The sequence below is a fragment of the Rattus norvegicus genome, chromosome 15, assembly GCF_021556685.1.
Source record: "Rattus norvegicus strain SHRSP/BbbUtx chromosome 15, alternate assembly SHRSP_T2T, whole genome shotgun sequence".
Taxonomy (NCBI): Eukaryota; Metazoa; Chordata; class Mammalia; order Rodentia; family Muridae; genus Rattus; species Rattus norvegicus.
The window spans coordinates 104,174,785-104,196,603 of record NC_141548.1 but is presented as its reverse complement, the minus strand read 5'-3'; the positions used below and the strand labels follow the sequence as shown (position 1 = coordinate 104,196,603).

At 47.2% G+C, this 21,819-nt stretch overlaps 1 protein-coding gene across 1 annotated transcript in view; it reads left to right on the top strand.

Moving 5' to 3' along the window:
- Slc15a1 (solute carrier family 15 member 1) overlaps window positions 1-21,819 on the top strand; it is a 44,748-nt gene that overhangs the window by 5,488 nt on the left and 17,441 nt on the right. Inside the window, 13 exon segments of the mRNA NM_057121.2 lie at window positions 8,432-8,448; window positions 8,841-8,922; window positions 9,032-9,173; window positions 10,557-10,676; window positions 13,504-13,603; window positions 13,836-13,926; window positions 15,322-15,405; window positions 16,940-17,022; window positions 18,323-18,409; window positions 18,927-19,016; window positions 21,383-21,427; window positions 21,559-21,591; window positions 21,676-21,764. Of these exon segments, the coding sequence (NP_476462.2) occupies window positions 8,432-8,448; window positions 8,841-8,922; window positions 9,032-9,173; window positions 10,557-10,676; window positions 13,504-13,603; window positions 13,836-13,926; window positions 15,322-15,405; window positions 16,940-17,022; window positions 18,323-18,409; window positions 18,927-19,016; window positions 21,383-21,427; window positions 21,559-21,591; window positions 21,676-21,764 (1,063 nt within the window).

The window sequence follows — 21,819 nt, the reverse complement described above, 5'->3', positions numbered from 1 at the left end:
AAATGACAGGAGAGTCCCCTCACAGACATGGAGGCTGGGAGTCTAGTCAAGATGTTAGGAGGCCATGCTCAGTCTGAAGGCTCCAAGGGGCCACTGGTCCAGGCCTTTCTTGTGGCTTCTGGTGGCATCACAGCCCTTGGCTCAGAGACATTGTCCAGTCTCTATTTCCACTGTTTTGTGGCCATCTTCTTCCTGTGTGTCTGTCTCCTGTCTCTTCTCTCTTATAAGGGAATCACTCACACAGGATTAATTCACACACACACACACACACACACACACACACACACACACACCCCGCTTCTCCAGCTTAACCTCACCTAAATGAATTATCCTTGCAGCAAGTCTGTTCCCAAAAAGGCCATATTATGAGATTCTGGAAAGTTCTATCCAACCCCCATACAATACTAAGAAAATGTGTTATATCACATACATATGGAATTAAGTTGTATTGTGTAGCATATAAAGATGACTCTACTGGGGTCAGCAGCATCTCAGGTGCCACCATGGGTGGCCAGCAACATAGATGAGCTTTTGCATCACAGCCCCAATAATTCTAAACAACCCATTAAGTAATGAAAAGTGTATGGGATAAAAATTACCCCCATGATATTGGGAACCTACGCTGGGTGTGGTGACATACACTGACCATTAATCTCAGCACTCGCAAGTGAAGACATGCAGATCTTTGTAAGTTCAAGACCAGCCTGATCTACGCAGTGACTTCTAGGATAGCCAGGGCTACAGAGTGAGACGCTCTCTCCAAACTCGGGCAGAAATAGATCAGGTGAAATCAGAAACACTTAAACTGTCAAAGTAAGCACAAGCAATCTATCTATTCTAAAACTCAGGGTCATACTCTGTTGATACTGTTAGGGGAGCGATGTTGATACTGTTGCTCTGAGCAGTGGGGTGAAGTCTCCAAGCATTCACACTATTGAGACACTCACTCCTGCTTTATCTCCAAGCTAGCAGCTTCTGCCATGCCTGTTAATCCCGAGATTGCAAACCTGGGGGAAAGGTACTCACACTCTTACACAGAGCGTTATTAGATAATATCTATCAAAATTTAAACTGCACACATTTTTACCAACATTTATGTCTAGATTATTTTTATCTTTTCATTTAGCACTGAGGTATGTACTATCTAAATGTCAATGCAAAAAAAAAATTTCATTCTGCCTCAAATCTTTCAGACCGATTTGCAATGGTAAAGCAGGTTTTTATTTTATTATTATTATTAATTATTATTATTATTATTATTATTATTATTATTATATTTTGGTTCTTTTTTTCGGAGCTGGGGACCGAACCCAGGGCCTTGCACTTGCTAGGCAAGCGCTCTACCACTGAGCTAAATCCCCAACCCAGGTTTTTATTTTTTTAAGTCCTGATTTGTCATCCTAAAAAAAGAAAGCCTTTGTGAATAACAGTTGTAGTCTGAGTTGTCTCTAAAACAAACTCCTCAAAAGACTAAAGGCTGATTTCTTTGAATTTGGCAACGTATAGATGGCTTGAACCTTGTTCTCTCCTATGAAAATATACAAGATCACGCTGTGTATAAATATAGTATGCTCAGCACACATTCCTACTGCTACTGGGCCAGTTCCTGTCCTCTGTCCGGAGTCTTCAACCTGAGCTGGAGGTGGGAGGTGGCCTGGTCTCCTTCCAGAGGTCTCTCTGAAGAAGAGCCTCTCTTCTTTAATCAAGGAACACAGTCCTTTCTTCACCCTCAAACACATGCATTCACACTTAGCCTTAGTCTAAGTCCTGGCCCAAGGGTGTTCTGCAATAAAAATATGAGTGCAGATAAAGAAGCCAACTTGGGGAGCAAGGGTTATGTCAGTTGCTTTACATTTGCCCTGACAAAACACCATGACCAAGGCAACTTAGAAAAGAAAGTATTCCACTGGGGCTCACAGGTCCACCCGGTTATAGTCCATGACCATTGAGAAGGAGAGGGTGGCAGTAGCGGGTAGGCAGGGCTCTGGAATGTTCGATGAGAGCTTATACCATGACCCACAAGCTTGAGAGAGAAGGGGAGGGAAGGAGAGGGGGCAGGGAGGGAGGGAGGGAGAGGGGGGAGAGAGAGAAGAGAGGAAGAGAGAACAAACTGGGAATGGTAGTTTGGGCTTTTAAAACCTCAAAGCTGGGGGTTGGGGATTTAGCTCAGTGGTAGAGCGCTTGCCTAGGAACCGCAAGGCCCTGGGTTCGGTCCCCAGCTCCAAAAACAAAAAAACAAAAAACAAACAAACAAAAAAAAAAAAACCTCAAAGCTGGGCTGGAGAGATGGGTCAGCGGTTAAGAGCACTGACTTGGTCTTCCAGAGGTTCTGAGTTCAAATCCCAGCAACCATATGGTGGCTCATAACCATCTATGTGTCTGAAGCCAGCTACAGTATAGTTATATATAATAAATAAATACATCTTTAAAAGAAAAAAACCTCAAAGCCCACCCCTAGTGACACACCTCCTCCCACAAAGCCATGCCTCCTAACCCTCCCCAAACAGTGCCAGTAACGAAGGACCAAGCATTCAAAGATATGAACCTGTGGGGGCCATCCTCATCCAGACTACCATAGCTTACCATGCCTAGGGTATGGAATCACGTATCAGGATCACACCTGATCCCTGTCTATATCTGAGCAGAATTTCCTACCACTTCCTGGGCCCTCTGTTTTGCTACACGTTAACTCTGAGGGACTCTCTGGCCTCCTGACCTTTCCATGCCACAGAGCAATTTGGGACTGACTGATCTCTAAGCTTGTCAAAAGATAGCTGGACCCTGTGGCCCATCATGACTCTTTCTGCAAATCACAGGTATGCCCAGAGAATAGCGTCTGCTTAGAAGACAAGACCGTGCGTGCTGATACACGCGTTCAAAGAATGTTGTCAGAAATTGTTGTCAGGTACCTTTTTGGTTTTAGTTTTTAGGTTTGTTTTGTTTTGTTCTGTTTTGTTTTAAGACAAGGTCTTACTATGTGGCTATGTCTATCCTGGAACTCACTGTGTAGACAAGGCTGGCCTCCAACTCATAGAGATCCACCTGCCTCTGTCTCCTGGGTGCTAGGATTAAAGGCATAGTCTGCCTTGCCTGACAAAGTCAGCGGTCTTCCTTACTCTCTCCAACTTACGTTTTCAGACAGTCTCTGTCTTACCAGCTCATCTAGGCCAGCCGGCCAGCTTCACAGATGTTCCTGTCTCTACCTCTTCAGTGCTGGGATTTGGCTGCTCTTTGCCTTGCTGACTTTATCTGTGAATACTGACAATCTGAACTCAGGGCCTCATGCTTGCACAGCAGGCGTGAGTTTCAGTCTGAGTCTAACTCAGTCTGACCCAGCCATCTCCCTGGCCCTTCATGTCACAACATTAAGTGACAAGTGGTACACAGCAAATGGCCTTTGATCGTTTGGGGCTGCAATATGGATCCCCGAAGTTCAGACGTAGAGAAGTCCAGGCCCCCCACCAGGACCCAGAATGTGACCTCTCTGAAGAGCGGGGCAGTTGCAACTGTGACTAGTTAATTAGTTAATATCAGATCGTAGCATAGTAGGGTAGGCTACACGTTCAGAATAACTAGCATCTTTCTTTTAGGGGAGGTTTGGACATGGGTTCACATCTGAGAGGGGTGCTCTGTGGAGGTGAAGACTATGGTAGACGATGCCTCTATGAACCGAAGGGTACCACAGAGTGCTAGAAACTCCCAGGGTGGCTCAGAACACTTTCAGGTACAGAAGATAGCAACTCTCACAACACCTCGATCTCAGACCTCTAGCTTCCGAGAGTGTGAATCAATGGATCCAGGCTGATTTTGAGACACCAGCATGGGAAACCTTGGGTTCTAGCCCTTTAAAATGCACATGCTGGCTGGGAGCTGTGCCCAAGCCTGAGCAGTAGGTGCCAAGGTGCAAAGGTGAAGATCCAGCTGTTGAGACACAGGAGACAAAGCACAGCCTGACCGACAGATGAGAATGATGCAGGGGCATCTTACCACTTAAGTAGATCGCGTGGCCAGGGTGCCCTGGCACCTGTCCTGCAACACAGGCATATGTCAGAGGCTGCTGCTGTCACCGTGAGTTATAAGGTGCCCCACTGCCGAGGAGTGACTTAGGGAGCGCGCAGGGTATGGACTCATCACAGCTTCTCCTCCTTGTCCCGAAAGGGCCACAAGACTTCTGCCAAGATTCAGACCAACCATGGCCAATCAAGTCCTGGGTATGGTCCAGGGACTGAGCTGATCCTCTTGGATGGCATCACGCCCAAATCATTTCATAAACTCCATGCTTTCTCATCGGCAGTGCTCCTGGCAGTAGTAGCTTCACGCTTTTAGCGGCTAGGCAGCTTTGCCTTGTTCTTGGGGTGTTGGTTTTTATTTAAGAGAGAGTCTTCCTACGTAACCCTGGCTGTCCTGGAACTTACTCTACAGACCCGCCTGGCCTTGAACTCCAGATATCTGCCTGCCTCTGCCTCCAGAGTGCTGGGACCACTAAGCCTGGCTTGGCTTGCTTTGGCAGTGAATAAAGACAGGGCAACCTCTGCTGTCTTCACCGTGCTTCCCTTCTTTGTTTGGTGTTTCTGTTCACCCACTGACTGACTCAGGATAAAGGCTGAATTTCAATGACAATGAGATCAGCAGAGCGCCTGCCCCCTTTTCCATGGAAGGAGAGACACCTACGAATTTGTCCAGACTTTAGGGTGCAGGCACTTTTAGAAATGGTAAGAAATAGTTTTCTCTCCACTTCCTTTCTCAGACTTCGGCAAAGTGCTTTGTCTGTATCCCAAACCCAACCTCCAAAAGTGTCCCTGAGGGAGCACCGCTGTGCCACACGGCAGTGTTCTGACTGTGGACAGCATACGCCTGTAAGATTACAGTATCCTGGGGGCCTGTGGTAGGTTTACCCTCCTGGTTTGTGTAAATACACCCCATGGTGTTCAAACACGGATGAAAATATCATCCTCATCTTTGCCATCAATGGTGAAATACGTTTCTCAGGACATGTCCCCACTAAGCACCTCTCGCTGTATTGAGTTGAGGTAACAAAACAGTACTTAGAGATTCCAAGCCTACACGGCTCAATTTATTATGCTCCACATAAAACACAGAAAATTTCCTCATTGGAGGAGAAATGTTAGTAAGAGATGGGTCTCACTAGAGTCTCATTTCCCCCCTCCTTCTCTGTTCCTTCACTGCATCCCAAAGTTAGTAATGAGAGAAATGTTTAATATATACTTACTGTTATTGGTTTATGTCTAAACCTTTTAGATAATAGAAAGTCAAAATCCATTAAACATAATAACAGCAAAAGCCAATGTTTCGTCCGCGATTAGACACACAGGCACCACTGAGCTCTCGAGATGAGGGAGTCCAGATGTAGTTCTGGTCATACTTAACATCTCCAAGTGACCTACAAGCTGTTCTAGAAACATGGGCTCGCCCAACACGCTCACAGAGTGGTCTAAAGTAAACCGAGTCTTGTTGAAATCTGAGTTCAAATCAAGTCTCGTGTGGCCCCTGGTTCTACACTTGGCCTTTCTCTGATAGCGGTCCTGTTGACATGGGTACGTTCAGATAAGAAGTGCTGACTTCGGCGTATGGCCAGCAGATAGCTTTGGATTCTATAAAAAGAGTTTAGCAACCTCTGCCCAGGAGTAATAAAGGCAGTTCTCAGGAATGCATACCTTTCAAAACACAAAACACTTCCTGCAGGATGCCTGGGTCCTACCATCTCGGGCTTCTGCTTCAAGAATGCAAGCCACCCTGCAAACCAATCAGGGCGCTGAAGACTACCCCAGAGCCTGGCTTGCTCTGCTGTCCTCCCTGGGCTCCTCTTAGCTAACTGTAGTCAGTCTCAGCTACTTTGTGAGTTCTCTTTTTTCCACCCTTTATTCCCCTATCACTAGATAGGAGAGAAGGAGGGAGAGAGAGAAGGAGAGAGAGGAGAGAGGAGAGAGGGAGAAATCTGAATCTAATTATTTTTTCTAGTTTCTTATTCGCTTGAGTGAGGTTGAACAGTTCCTTTTCCATAATGAAATTCTAAACCTGATGATTGGTCAACCAAGGACTCAGCCCTCCAAACATTTCCTGTACCCTGTATACATTTGCTGTAAACCGGTGCCTGGTAATATTTAACAGTAATATATAGTCACTGCTCTGGAGATAAGGTCCCTCCCCTGTGAACCAGAACATCTAGGGACACGGGAAAGGCAGTACTGTGGAGGGACTCGGCCTGGCTCTGTGGACTCTGGGCTTGCCGCCCTCCCTCATGAGAGCGTCTGGGCCTTTGTGTTAGTACAATTCCTTGCCTGGTCCTCTGAAGGCCTTGGGGAGACCACGTTCTTTGAAGTTTAGGTAGATAGAGCAGTGTGCTGTCTCCTTGAGAACACAAGCTGCCCTGCACAAATCAGGGTACCCACAGTCTGGTTTGCTCCTCTCTCCTTCTCCCTGGGGACATTTAATTGCCACTCAGGAGAGTGTCTCCTACAAGACTGAAGATTCTAGGATGGTGTCTCCAGTTAGCTAATGCGTGAAGTGGAGGAGAGGAGCCTTCACAATAAACTGTATCAGTCTGAGCCATCTTGTTGGCCCCTTGGGAACTGGTACCTTACACAGCAGATGGTGTTCTCCTCACTCCCCTATGATTGTCAAGGCTAACCCAGGGTCCCAGGTGGCAGCTGGCAAAACTGAGATTCAATCCCAGCTCCGATCCCATGTTTCTCGTTTGTACCTTGAAGCAGCCCCTTCCATCAAAGAAAACCGAGTTTGGTTGTGGTGTGGAATCTCTGGCTTCAGCTTCAACCACAGGAGGGTGGGGAATGAGAGTCCAAGGAGGTCAGGCTAAAATAACATCAAATGTACTCTGAAGTGGGCAAGAGACTGCAAGACCGTTCAGTGTGGTGTCCACCCACCCCCCCCCCCCGTGTTGCCCTGGGGCCATGGAGGAATTCACAAGTGCAGCTCAGCTGAAGGGAGTGGGTTGAATGCGGTGGACACTTGTACTTACCCAGCTTCTACCTTTGGTTTCTGCTCTGGGCAGGTGGTCTTCCTGGTTCTCAGGGCCAGGGAAGTGAGGATCTTTATATATGGAGATCTGTCAGGAAACCAGAGACCACAGCTTTTACGGGCTTCTCAAACAAAGGTCCCCAGCCTGCAGTATCCACATCACCTTGGAGCTTGTTTAAAAGCCAGATCTCTCTCTCTCTCTCTCTCTCTCTCTCTCTCTCTCTCTCTCTCTCTCTCTCTCTCATTTACTAAGTATACAGCATCCCGCCTGCATGTACACCTGCAGGCCAGAAGAGGGCACCAGATCTCATTACAGATGGACAGATGGTTGTGAGCCACCATGCGGTTGCTGGGAATTGAACTCAGGACCTCTGGAAGAGCAGACAGTGCTCTTAACCTCTGAGCCATCTCTCCAGCACCCCCTCTCTAACTCTTAGTACAAGAAAGAGGGGCAAGTGCAGTGTCCAACAAGCCCTCTCCAGATAGTTCACCCTACTATAGGGCAGGGTGCATGGGGTGAGGGAGGGGGGCAGGACTGGGGTTTAAGGGTTACTTACAATTTTCCAGTGCAGCAGCTTTCAAACCGTGCAACCACTGGAGACTGGTTAGAAAAACGCAGTCACACGCATCTGCAGACCTACGAGTCAGCAGCACTGGCCCAGACCGCCAGTCTGTTCTACAAGCCCCCGGGAAAATCTCAGGCACAGCAGTTTGTAGCCCACTACCGCTGAGTCGACTCCTAACAGAGGACGGGTGTGTGCCTCAGGGCACTGTAAGATGAGGTCAATGGGGACTGGGAAACAGGAAGAGGGTGGGTTCCCCCTGAAAGGGGGCACAGTGGTGCAGGTAGCCTAGAGGAAATGGCCTATCACAACAGCACACTGTGTGAAGGGAATACCAACACCAGTGCTAGCGCTCGAGTTAGGGACATGCTAGATGGATGGGGTACCCAGCAATAGGCTGCTATCCCCCATGTCACAAACTTTGAAAGGATACACAACGCAATGAGCAAACCGTTGGCTACCACTGGAGTCTGCTCCGAGAAGGGCAGGAAGGAAGGCAGGGTTAGGAACAGAAAGGCTGAGGCTTCACTCATTGCTAGACGCCTCAAAATGTGTCATGCCTCAACGATTTAACCCTCACAGAACCCCACTGACCCTGTGAGATGGGGAAGAACTCAGAGGCAGCCTTTGAAGTGTTTGAGGAGGAAATGGTTTGGCCATAGTTTCCTGAGCACTGGTACTCACTTTTGAATCTCACAAGCATTGCCTGAGGAGGTCAGTCCCCCTCAAAAGAGATGTGAGTCCTGTGTCGGGATCCCAGAAGAAGCTAAGGCATATTCCTGTCCGGAGCCAGAGGAACTGAGGCGGGCTCTGCCAAGAGCAGTCATAACTTGACTTTAACGTTGTTTTGTTTTGTTTTGTTTTTCTTTCAGGGATGTCCAAGTCTCGGGTGAGTATCCTTTGTCCTCCCCCGATGTCTTCATCCTGTAAGTTACACAACGTTTTGCTCTTCGGCAAACATAGATATGCTTTATTCAGTTGACACATGTGCTTAGGGCATAGAGACGTTCCTGAGTTCTGCATGAGATGTCCTCGGCTTAAGGGATGCAGTTTATTTCCTTCTCTTGCTAGTTGATCTGCCCCATTGCTGTCTCTATGTGGGAATAACTAACATAAAGCTATAAAAATCACAATCCTGGTTCTGAATGGAACTGGGAATTTATTACACGTGTGGTGAATCTCTGTCCAGCTTCCCAGGCTGGAGTGTGAGTATGGACGGGGGAGGGGTGTGTGGACTGGGGAGGAGTGTGTCTAAATATTACTTCCTTACTTGTGTATCAGGGTTGCTTTGGCTACCCATTGAGCATCTTCTTCATCGTGGTCAATGAATTCTGTGAAAGATTCTCCTACTATGGGATGCGAGGTAAGTTTCCGGCTCGCCTCACCCTTCTGTAAGAGCACGCGGCCCGTTGCCTCAGCCAGCCCTAACTCTGTTTCTCTCCCCTCCCCCCACTCCCCGCGCCTGTGGAAAGCTCTCCTGGTTCTGTACTTCAGGAACTTCCTTGGCTGGGATGATGACCTCTCCACGGCCATCTACCATACGTTTGTTGCCCTCTGCTACCTGACTCCAATTCTTGGAGCTCTGATCGCAGACTCGTGGCTGGGGAAGTTCAAGTGAGTGACTGGGGCTTGCGCACCACACAGGAATATAAACTGTGAGCTTTGTGACTCAGGATGGTAGACTCCGGGCTTGGGGAGGATTCAAGAAAAAGAAACTCAGAGGACATCTGTGGCCTTGTTTCTGCTTCATTTTGTATTCCTAGGACTTAATGCTGTAAATTCAAGATGGTTGAGGTTTTGTTCACACACACACACACATACACACACACACACACACACACACACACACACACACACACACACACACATGCACTCGAGCAAACAAACTGTATCATTTTGAAATAGTGGCAGAGCAACAGTACCAACCAACCAGAGTTCCCAGGGACTAAACCACCATCCAAAGAGTACACATGGACAGACCCATGGCTCCAGCTGTATATGTAACAGAGGATGGCCTTGTTGGGCACCAATGGGAGGAGAAGCCCTTAGTCCTGCCAGGAGAACCCCCCAGTGTAGGGGAATGTCAGGGCAGGGAGGCTGGAAGGTGGGGTGGTTGGGGTGGGCAAACACCCTTATAGAAGAAGGGAGACGGGGAGGGGATAGGGGGCTTATAGACGGGAAACCGGGAGAGGGAGTAACGTTTGAAGTGTAAATAAAAAATATCCAATAAAAAAATAAATTAAAAAAAGAAGAAGTAGTGGCCAGGAGCCTGACTACCACTGGTGAGGAAAAGACTGCCTGACGCTCAGGTCTTGCTGCTACAGGGTCATGTGGTTTGGTGGGTGGGAAGCCATTGTGAGTACTCACCCAAACAGGGGATACCTCATGGGGAAAGCTTCTGGGAACTTTATAGAGAAGGAAGATGCTCTTCTAGGTCAGCGTGCTCACACAGACGGGAGGAAGAACAGTCAGCATTCTTTAGAGAAGTCTGTAAATTTACTCAGAGTCTACTCCTGGACAGCCACAGCTACCAGGCACAAGCTAGAAACGTTTTCTTAGTGGTCTGAGAATATCAGAGATACGTACACTGCGTTTTGATCAAGTTCAGTCTGAATTTCCTCCCATCCAATTCCTCTCTTACCCCCACCATGCATTCCTTTCCAAAGTCTTGTCTGTCTGTCTGTCTGTCTGTCTGTTTCGACCCGGAGCCTGTTCAATGCTGCCAAGATTTTTAAGTCTTATTGTCCACAGCTACAAATACTGGTTTCTGTGGTGGCAGACGTAGGGGTGGAGGGAAGTTGGAGGTGGGTCTTCCCCGTTCTGGGCTCTAACCACAATTTCACTCTATGCTCTCCCTTCCTGAGAGTTCCCATTTTTCACCACGTTTGAAAACTGGGTAGATCCATGACTGGGTTCTCTGAAGCTCTGCCGGAAGAAGAATGGAAGTGAACAGCTACAGTGCTACTAACTCGACTCTCCTGTCCTTTCTAAACACAGGACAATTGTCTCACTATCCATCGTCTACACGATCGGACAGGCCGTCATCTCAGTGAGCTCAATTAATGACCTTACAGACCATGACCACGACGGCAGTCCTAACAACCTTCCTTTGCACGTGTGAGTCCACCCTTTCACTGCTCGATTAGTTGGCGATCTGGTGGTTCATCTCGTTTCTGAAATGTCCCCCAAGAGAATGGAGAAGTCTTTGTCTCTACTCAGTAATGTAGAGAAGGCAGTTCAGTGTGTCTCCATCCTAATGTCTGCTCGCTTTGACTACTGGGGAACATGCCATCCAGTGTATGCTCATGTGAAGGTTTTCATGCTCATAATATCTTCCCTAGGGGGACATAACTCCCATAAACCTTGGCCCTCAACGCCACTAGATTTTCCCAATATCCTAAGACCTTTAGTTTCTCCCTGAAACCACAGTAGGTTTTTTTTTTCTAGCAGTTCCATTTAACAGACATTGTCCTAGCCAACTGTTCTGAACTCTTGACAGCAAGATCTATTCTTATTTTCTTTAAAGATGTATTTATTATATGAGTACACTTTCGCTGTCTTCACACGTGTGAAGAGAGAGCATCAGATCTCATCACAGATGGTTGTGAGCTACCATGTAGTTGCTGGGATTTGAACTCAGGACCTCTGGTACTGCAGTCAGTGTTCCTAACCACTGAGCCACCTCTCCAGCCTGGTCTAGTCTTACTGGAGCTATTCTCCTTCCTACCATGTGGCCTGACAAAGCTCGTTTGCTTACTGCTTGTTAACACAGAATCTTACTAGAACTGGTCTAGAACTTGCTATCTAGATAGCCCAAGCTATCTAGTCTCAAATTCCCAATCCTCCCACCTAAGCTCCTATGTGCTCGGATGGCATGTGTGATGTGTGCACTGCTCTTCTGTTAGGGTTACTATTGCAACAATGACCAAAATCAAGTTGGAGGAGGGTTTATTTGGGTTACATTTTCATATCATAGTCCATCACTGAAGGGAGTCGGGTTGGGAACTCAAACGGGGCAGGAACCTGGAGGCAGGAGCTGATGCAGAGGCCGTGAAGGGTGCTGCTTACTGGCTTGCTCCCCATGGCTTGCTCAGCCTGTTTTCTCATAGAACCCAGGACTACCAACCCAAGGATGGCACCACCCACAATGGGCTGGGTCCCTCCCCATTAATCACTAATTAAGAAAATACCCCACAGACTTGCCTACAGCCTGCCCTTCTGGAGGCATTTTCTCCCCTAGGGCTCCCTCCTCTCCAGTGGCTCTAGCTTATGACATAAATAAAACCAGCCAGCACAGCCGACCCCTTGCCAACTTGACACAAACACAACACCGTTCAGCTACAACCCTTCCTTTATTTACCCCAAGATCATACATGAACATGAACATCACAATCTAGAATATGCCACATTTTAGAAGTCCCCGGTAAATTCTTAAAAGCTCAGTCTCTAGCCAAGCACTGAGGTGCAACGACTTTAATCTCAGCACTCGGCAGCAAAGGCAGATGGATCTCTGTGAGTTCAAGGCTAGCCTCATTTACACAGTGGGTTCCAGGTCAGCCAGGGTTACACAGTGAAACCCTGTCTCAAAAAAAAAATTGATTATACTTCTTAATGTAGGAGCAGGCCATCTTGTGGGCTGTAAATACAACTGAAGTTTAAGTCAGTAGCTATAATGCCCATGTCTTCGACTTTCCTCCTGAATGCATGTGTGCACACGGGACAGCTCTCCCTGTCTGGTGCATGGACCAGAAAGAGCAGTGTCGTAAGGGGCAGCTATGAGCTCACTGGGCTGCCCAGAGCACCAGGTCTGAGCCAAGGTTTACCACAAAAGAGCTGTCGTTTTGAAAGTGTTGGGGTAGGGGGAAGACACGAGGCTAGAGAGGTGGCTCAGTATGTAAAGTACTCTCGGGCAATCTTGAGAACCTGAGTTCAGATCCCCATGACCCCAGCCCTGGGGAAGCAGAGACAGGCAGATCCTGGGGCCTCACTGGCCAGACAGAAGGAAGAACCCAGATCAAAGAGAGACTGAATCCATTCCGTCTCTTCGAGAGGAATGAATTGTCAGCCAGAAGATATAAATCTTTCCAAACTTCAGATGTCTAGGACCCAACCCGTAGTATAGCTCTAATATCATAAATTCTATGTGTTTCCTCTTTTCAAATAATTCTTTAGGTTGTTGTTCAAAGCAGTGGGTTCCCTGATGGGTCATTACACTTTGTCTTAATTCCCCTGCCGTCCCATGGTTTCATCTTTCAGTTCAAGAGATAAAATGCTTACAAGATAACCAAGAAGATAACAAAAATAAAATTAAGATAAATAGTCCTCAGTGCCACAACCTGGTTTTAACAATAAAGCGTTTGTTCTGTTTCTCTTCAGTCTCTTCCTATGTGTAAGCAGCTGCAGACGATCGAGGCCTAGATAGATACCCTGCTTTGCTCTTATGTCATGTTTTCAAAGTCGATAAATGATTATCGTGACTCCATTTCGATTGACCTAAGGCTTATGTTTGTTTGATTGACACCTGTATGTTGACATGTGTCTGCATGTGTGCTGGGAACTGAAGCCAGGGCCTGTGCATACCAACCATTACTCTACCCCTGAGCTATACACCCCACCCCTTAACTAACGTTTCATGGCCCCACCCTTTTATTGGGAATGACAAGGCTACCAAAAGTCCACATGCAAATCCTTGTTCAGATTTCAAGCCATTTTCAGTTAAATATGAATGACGAAACAAACATAGCTGGCTCCAATTCCACGGCATCCAGGTTTCCCTCAACACTCAGTCTGCGTCCTTATACCTTACCTTCTCTTCCATGGTGAGCCTCCTTGTGTTTGCTACTGCGCACGCTCACGCACGCACGTAGTCCTTATGAGAAAACTACAGGGGGCGGGGCCTCCATGAGGACCTCCCACCTTGACTTTAAACCACATCTTTCCCCAGAGCACTGTCCATGATCGGCCTGGCCCTGATAGCCCTTGGTACAGGAGGAATCAAGCCCTGTGTGTCTGCATTTGGTGGCGATCAGTTTGAAGAGGGTCAGGTAAGACCACTGACGGAACCGGTCAGTGACTAACAACAGTCCAGCGATCGAATCCCTGGAGCGTGAGTTCGATCTCTGTCCTGGAGTATGAGTCCCGAGTCTGCCCCAGTCTTTTCCAGGATACTTGGAAGTGGGATACTGACCAAACTAAGTGAGCCCGGTTCTGAGGCCCACTGTCTCCCATGATTCCCAGCCAGGTTGTGGTAACCTAACTGTGCCCCTCCTGTGACAGGAAAAACAGCGAAACCGGTTCTTTTCCATCTTTTATTTGGCTATCAACGCAGGAAGCCTGCTCTCCACGATCATCACTCCCATACTCAGAGGTAAGAGCCACCTATTAAGAACTTGGGTTTTCTCTTTGTAATTAGGTAAAGTCAGGTAAAAAGGCTAAATCTTATGGATGTGGTGGCGTACACCTTTGATCATAACACTGGGGAGGCAGAAACAGAAGGATCCTTATGAGTTGGAGGCCAGCCTGCTCTATATAGTGAGTTCTAATCCAGCCAGAGCTACTTAGTGAAACCCTGTCCCCAAACAAACAGAACAAAACAAAGACTTGGTCCCTGTCTTTTGCTTTTGTTTAATGGCCCAGGTGCCACGCATGCTGGGATCGGTGTCACAATCTAAACTGTAAACTTCTTTCTTCCATGCTCACCCCTTCCAACCTCTCTTGACTCTCTGGATGACGGGAAACTCCAAGCCATCCTTCTCACACCATTGAGTCTTTAATATTAAACCTTTACATGGGGAAAGACATCACCAACAACATTTGGCGAGACATACAGCTGTCTATGGTTGACTTCTGGCCTTTTGCCCTTGCTCCCCGTGGCGTTTCAGAGAGTTGGGAAGACACAAGAAACACGGATTCTATGGCTTCATTAGTGGGGAACTGGAAAGCCATTGCCACTGCAAGCAAGGATTTGATTGAAAGTATCCAGTGCCTGAGGGACAGGGCCTTCTTTGTCATGAGTGGGAATCGTGTACAGCTGGGAACCGGAAACACTAACCCAAACATCACTTTCCCCAGAGTTCAGTTTTTTTCTCTACAGGGAAGTGAAATATCTAGTTAAAGACAAGGCCAAAGTCCCCGTGGGATCCAGTCCTTTCAGGGTGTTTCTGGGGATCCTCTGTTGCCTTTACAAAGCCCTAATGTTTTCCCTCATCAAGATGAGGATCTAGGAGCTAAGAGCACCTTCCATCAGACGGTGGCAAACTGGGGGTCAGGTGCGGGAACCTGGATATAACCATCGTTTAGATTCGATTGCTTCCCCTGCGAAGACGGAGTGGAGAAGCCATAACCTAAAATAGTTACCGTCCAGCCCTTCCTAAGCTCATGATGTGTAGCTGCTGTGCCTTACAGGACACGTGCATCAGTGATGAGAGATTTAATTTACTGAGTCCCACAGGTTGGACTTAGAGTGTCCAGGTCACATTTATCTCCACGAGTTAGAAAATTCACAGAATAGGGGCCAGAGAGAGAGACAGACAGACAGACAGACAGACAGACTATACATATATGTGTACTTTTAAGCATATATATATATATATATATATATATATATATATATCCCTTGAATGGTTTGCTCAGTTGCCATGGCATCATTAAGACCAGCAGCTAAGTAAGTCTAATATAATATAATCAGTGGAGAGTGTTTAGAAATGGGAGCGATATTCACATTAACGAAAACACAATGCGTTTTGTTATTATTTCTCCTCAGTTCAGCAGTGCGGAATCCACAGCCAACAAGCTTGTTACCCACTGGCCTTTGGGGTTCCGGCAGCTCTCATGGCTGTTGCCCTAAGTGAGTAGATCAGTTGAGCCTGCACAAGCCCATGTCCAAGTCAGGCTCTGTATAAATCATCATGGTTAATTTGTTACCATCCATGTACCACATTGTAACAAAAAGTGTCACAAAGACCTGCTCTCCTTCAAAGAGAGGAGAAAGTGGAGTGGCCATGTTATATGGGAAATGGGATCCTCAAAGGGCTTTGAAGGAGAGACATCAATGACTTGGGCATTGGGGTCCATCGAGCAGATGAGCAGAGGAGGAAGAGGCTGCTATAGTGCTAAGCAGGGATTGAAAGTTTCTTTACTCATCAACATGTGTCATCTGCGGCTTGAGTAAAGAAATGCCAATCCGGTTCAATGGCCGTTGAATGCTCCTGCTGGAATCTAAGTTCCATGAGCATCATCCCAAGGTTTTCTATTCGAATCCTTTCCTGCTAGGAGGAATGTATGCATGTAATAGTTACGTCCATTTGCACGTGCTTTTATATCAATGACTTTTGAGATTTCCTTGTAGATTACAGTATGCAGAATGGCAAGTGTCATTATGACATTTCTATACATAGTTACCACTGGACCTTTTTCATGTCTATGTTCCACTACCTGTCCCAGTCCCTCCTCATCCTTCTTGCTGCTCCCCCTTCCTGCACAGAAGATAGTGCCCTCCGCTTTCAGGAAATAGAGAGATACATACATACATGGATAGATACACAGATAGATAGATGACTGATAGATGAGATAGGTAAATAGATGATAGATGATTGATTGATGATAGATGACTAGATAAAGATAGATATTAGATGATTGATAGATGATACATGATAGATAATAGAGAGATGATAGAAGATTGATAGATACATGATAGATAGGTGATAGATAGAATATAGGTGATAGGTAGATGATAGAAGATAGGTGATAGATAGATAGATGATAGATAGACAAATAGATTATAGTATCTGAATTCCATATATATGCAGGTAGCATGTTCACATATGAGCATTTTTTGTTTGCTGTTGTTGTTTTAGGATATACAAAGAGGTAACCAGGGGTGTTCTGAGTTGAAAGTTAGTGTGGGTCAGACCTGGCCCATGGCCCCCTCAAGTCCCCATGGCTTCTTCACACTTTCCCCAGGTTTGGTTCTTAGGTCTTGCCAGGATCAAATGGAACCATCTTTCACCTTTTCCCTCATATTGAAACAGCTCTGTTTTGTTTTCTGCTGTTACACAAGCGCCACCCTCATGCCTGCCCAGTATGTCTTTTCTCTCATAATTCTTCAATGACGGTCACACTCTTCTAAGGGCTGGTGCGTGCTTCTTCTCTAGATTCTGGGCAGAGAATGGCACTTCGGGTGTGTTCTCATTTAGTCTGTGTAAGTTGTCCTTAAGAAAAAGATTCTAAGGAGTTGGGGATTTAGCTCAGCGGTAAAGCGCTTGCCTAGCAAGCGCAAGGCCCTGGGTTCGGTCCCCAGCTCCGGAAAAAAAAAAAAAGAAAAAGATTCTACATCAGAGCCTGGGACCTCTGCAGTGACTCCTCTTCTTCTGCCTGTGCAGTTGTGTTTGTCCTCGGCAGTGGAATGTACAAGAAGTTTCAGCCCCAGGGCAACATCATGGGCAAAGTGGCCAAGTGCATTGGCGTAAGTGCTCTTTGCTCTCCTTCCCCTCACCCTCCTCTCACCCCTCCCTCTCTTTCCCTTCCCCCTTCTCCCTCCCCTCCCTTCCCTTTCCCTCCCTTCACCCCCTCCCTCTCTTTCCTTTCCCCCTTCTCCCTCCCCTCCCTTCACCCCTCTCTCTCTTTCCCTTCCCCCTTCTCCCTCCCCTCCCTTCCCTCTCCCTTCACACATTCCCCTTCCTCTCCTCCCCTCCTCCCTCCTCTTCTCTCTCCCCTTCCCTCTCCTCTTTTCCCTCCCTTCCTCCCCTCTCCCTCTCACCGTATCACTCCAGAACTTTCCTCTACCTTCTACCTCCTTTAAATCAAAAATTCAATTTTAAAAACAGAAGAAAAATTCAACAAAGTTTTGATTTTTCTCTCAGGACCACTTTTTAGGGTACTTGGGTATTTTATCTTTATAAAACTTACCAAATAGAGGTCGGTGGTGGTGACACCCACCTTCAATCCAACAGAGGCCTGAAGGATCATTAAGGAGGCAGAGGCAGGTGGATCTGAGTTCAAGTCCAGCCTGGTCTGCAGAGCAGGTTCCTGGACAGCCAGGGCTACACAGAGAGACCCTATCTGGGGTTGGGGGTGGGGGGTGGGGAATGTGGGGTGGGGGATGGGGAATTGGGGGTGGGGAATGGGGGTGGCTTTTTATGTATTTTTGGTTTTTTTTGTTTTGTTTTGTTTTTTTTTTCTTTTTTCCGGAGCTGGGGACCGAACCCAGGGCCTTGCGCTTGCTAGGCAAGCGCTCTACCACTGAGCTAAATCCCCAACCCCGTATTTTTGTTTTTACTTGTTAATTCACTGCTAGAAAACATAACTGCAAGTGTGTTGTTACATTTCTTTAAAAAAAAAAGATTTATTTATATGTAAGTACACCGTTGCTATCTTCAGACACACCAGAAGGCAGCATCAGATCCCATCACAGATGGTTGTGAGCCACCATGTGCTTGCTAGGGTTTGAACTCAGGACCTCCGGAAGAACAGTCAGTGCTCTTAGCCACTGAGCCGCCTCTCCAGCCCCATGTTGTTACATTTCTATTGAGCATGGTCTTCTAGGTGGGCTGGAGGATAAAGTGCTGAGCAGGGGACCCCAGCCCAGGCGTCTGGATTAGAGAGACTGTGGACGGACAAACAGACCCTCTCAGCAAGCCTGCCATGCTAGGATCTACGTGTGAAAATGCGCCCTTCCCCCATATTTGACCACCAAAAGGGAACTCATTGGAACGTATGTAGTTGATTCTCTCTTAATATTTAATTTTTTTTCTCCTTTCCTTCAGTTTGCCATCAAAAACAGGTTTCGGCACCGAAGTAAGGCATTTCCCAAGAGGGAACACTGGCTGGACTGGGCTAAAGAGAAATACGATGTAAGTCTTACTCCTGCCGCCGTGGCCCCGGCTACCCCAGGAAGCGGGCATGAAAGGAAAGCGCAGTGCAGAACGTTTGGTTCCTGGGCAATACCCTCAGCCACGTCTTCCCAACGCTTGTTAGCGTGCGGAATATGACTGTGCACACGTGCTTTGAAAGGACTTTAAAAGGACAGTTATCATTTATTGGGGAGCAACATGCCCCTCCCCCGAAGCTGTTCACTTGGGTCATATTCTGTTAGGCATAGGCCATGAGATCACATGACTTCAGTTTGGACAGAGAAGAGCTGGGTGGTGGGGAAACGGTTAGCGAGCTCCGGTGGCTGGCCTCCAGAACAGCTATTGCTGCTCAGCCGTCCCTTGTTTAGAATGTCTGGCTATCTGGTTTCCTAAAGAAACCCGTGCTCACGTTCTTTAGACCGAATCGTCACCTCCCAGCTTATCTCTTAGATCCCTACTTGGCGGTAGAGCAGCAACTGCTGCTGACCCCGCCCCTGGCTGGTTTGTCCACCCACAGGAGAGGCTCATCTCGCAGATTAAGATGGTGACGAAGGTGATGTTCCTGTACATTCCCCTCCCCATGTTTTGGGCCTTGTTTGACCAGCAGGTAATGTCTCTCTTTTGATCAGATGTAGTAAGTACTGCTTCACACCAAGCTGCACTGGGTATTCAGCTCCTAAGCTGTTCTCTTCCGGTCTCCTTTTGTATACGCTGATATAGTTGTTGCATCTTACTGAGTTTATTGGCTGAAACATTTCCTGAAAGGATCCCTCCACGGGTCTATTGCCAATCAATGAAGAAAACGAGGTTGCTGTAGAGCAACCCGGGGGAGATTTCCCCTGAGAGCATCTGGGACCTTGTGGATCAGATCCGAGGGCAGAGACAGTTTGTTCTGCTGACCCAGCACGGTAGAAGGTGTTGCCTTTGAAGAGATTTGTGGACTGTTTTAATTAAGAGGGGCTTGATTCTAATCTCCAGCTTTAAAACGGACTATTCAGCCAGAGGTGCCCTACAGAATTGTAAATGACTGCACACACACCCACAAGTTCTTGTACTTGAAGCAGGTCCTGACTGGATCAGACCTGTGGCTGTGTACTTTCCACTGCTGTAAAATTAAAATACGTCTGTCTTTTACCCCTCACTGGGTCCAGCACCTTGGTGCCCCAGGACATCTGGTAGATATCTTCACTTCAGTCTTACCCCCTCTGCTCCAGCCCATATTACACTGCCGATGGCTACTCTCTGAGCCTGGCAGCAATCTCTCTACCCATCTAGTTCCCAAGGCAGGCTGCCACCATGAGAGACATACACATCCCAATTTCGTGATGGGCTAGCATGTGCAGCCACCACACACTCTCTTGAACTTAAATCGCTACATGAAAGAACACACAACACAACAACCTCTGATCCAATCAATAAGATATAATTTGCTCATCTAGACACACAAAGCCCTGTACACACCCATCCCTTAAGAATATTCATAACAGGGGCTGGGGATTTAGCTCAGTGGTAGAGCGCTTACCTAGGAAGCGTAAGGCCCTGGGTTCGGTCCCCAGCTCCGAAAAAAAGAACTAAAAGAAAAAAAAAAAAAGAACTAAAAAAAAAAAAGAATATTCATAACAACCTGTAAATGTGCAGAGAGGAATCTTAACATCTGTCTCCAAGTTCTCTCCACTGCTCCTCTCCCTTCTTGTTCCAGTCTCCTCCTCTCTCTAAAACTGTCCATCCTTCCTTCTCGACCAATGACAGACCTCGTTCTATCTTGTACCTGCCTTCACTTGCATAATGACATCATCCTACAACTTTCTTTTTAATTGTTGAAACATTCATACACTTGTATTGTGCCTTTTAGCACATACATACACCGTTACCTCTGTACTTTCTTTTTAATTGTTGAGACATCCTTACACCTGTACAGTGTTCTTTACCATATACATACACTGTCACCTCCTTCCAGCTACCCCACCCCACATCCCTCTCAACTTGACATTCTCTTCTACTGCTGTGATGGTGACCTAAGTCCAGTCATAAATATGATGCCATCTGTAACACACACACTGGAGTCCTGCACAGTCATGTTGGTTAACCTAGGGCACAATACTCCCTAGTCAGAGCAAGAAGATTCTGCTTCTAGAGACTGTGGGCAGTATGTGTCATGTGCAGTCAGAATTGTTGGAAGACCAGGCTATCCATGGAAAGGTTGGAGCAAGCACATACACCTTGACTGTAGTGTGAGGTATGCAGCAGCCTAGAAAGGGCGAAGGAGCCACCTTGAGTGTGGAAAGAGCCTAACCAGGGTCAGATGTGCACTCAGAATACAGGTGCTATGGTAGCTGGGCGATGTGGGCTAAGAACTCGGAACCCTTCTGAACATGTTTGTCCTGCTCCCCCGCCTCATCTCTGAGGTTCAAGTCAGACATAACATATATTGTCCCCCGTGACTGGTACAAACTTAAGAGTCAAACAGGGTGGGGCTGCCACTTTCCGTGGTGTGTCCATGGGGCGCTGATGGGTTTATATCAATCCACTGAGCATTTATTCGTCCATAGAAACCATCGAATCCTGTAAGAGACAGATGAACTGTTATTAGGCTGCCCAGATTTCAGGCCACCACTGTCTTTGGGATGAAGTGTTCAAAGCCCCTCCCTGACTTTCAAAAGTGGTTCTTTACCACTGTAATGTTGTAGATGCTGATGCTGGCCCCGGTAGAACATGGTGAGCTCACCCTGAGAGGTGATAACCATGTATTCACACAGTTTTATATCCCCTGTCTCAGAGGGTCCTTCATGCATCCCGGGATGTACCACTGGCTTTCGTCTTCCTAGTATTGTGACAGCTGAGAGGCAGCTCAGATGTTTATGACAACTTCAAATCCCATACTATTTCAGTCCGGGTTTAGCAGGTCTGGCGGTAGATTATCGCTTTCTAAAAAGCCACATCCCCCATGACACCATCAATGCGTTCACTCTTCAGGGTTCCAGGTGGACACTGCAAGCAACGACCATGACTGGGAAAATTGTAAGTTTGCCTGTCCTGGTCTGCCTCCCCTCCTGTCACCTCTGCTCTGCTTTGGTTCCTTGGTCCTTTCTTCTTCTCTTGCCTCGCTTTTTTTTTTTCCCTCCAGTAAGATTTTGCCTCCTCTTTTCTAGGGAACAATTGAGATTCAGCCGGACCAGATGCAGGTAGGAGAAAGGGCTCGGCTCACTTTCCGAGGCCCACGTGTTCCTTGTGATTGCACTAACGGCCCCTCTCCACTTCCTCTGCAGACGGTGAACGCCATCTTGATTGTCATCATGGTCCCCATTGTGGACGCCGTGGTGTATCCGCTCATTGCAAAATGTGGTTTCAACTTCACGTAGGTGGCTCTTTGACTTGGGTTGACTGAGACGCTGTTGGTGGCTGTTGTTTGG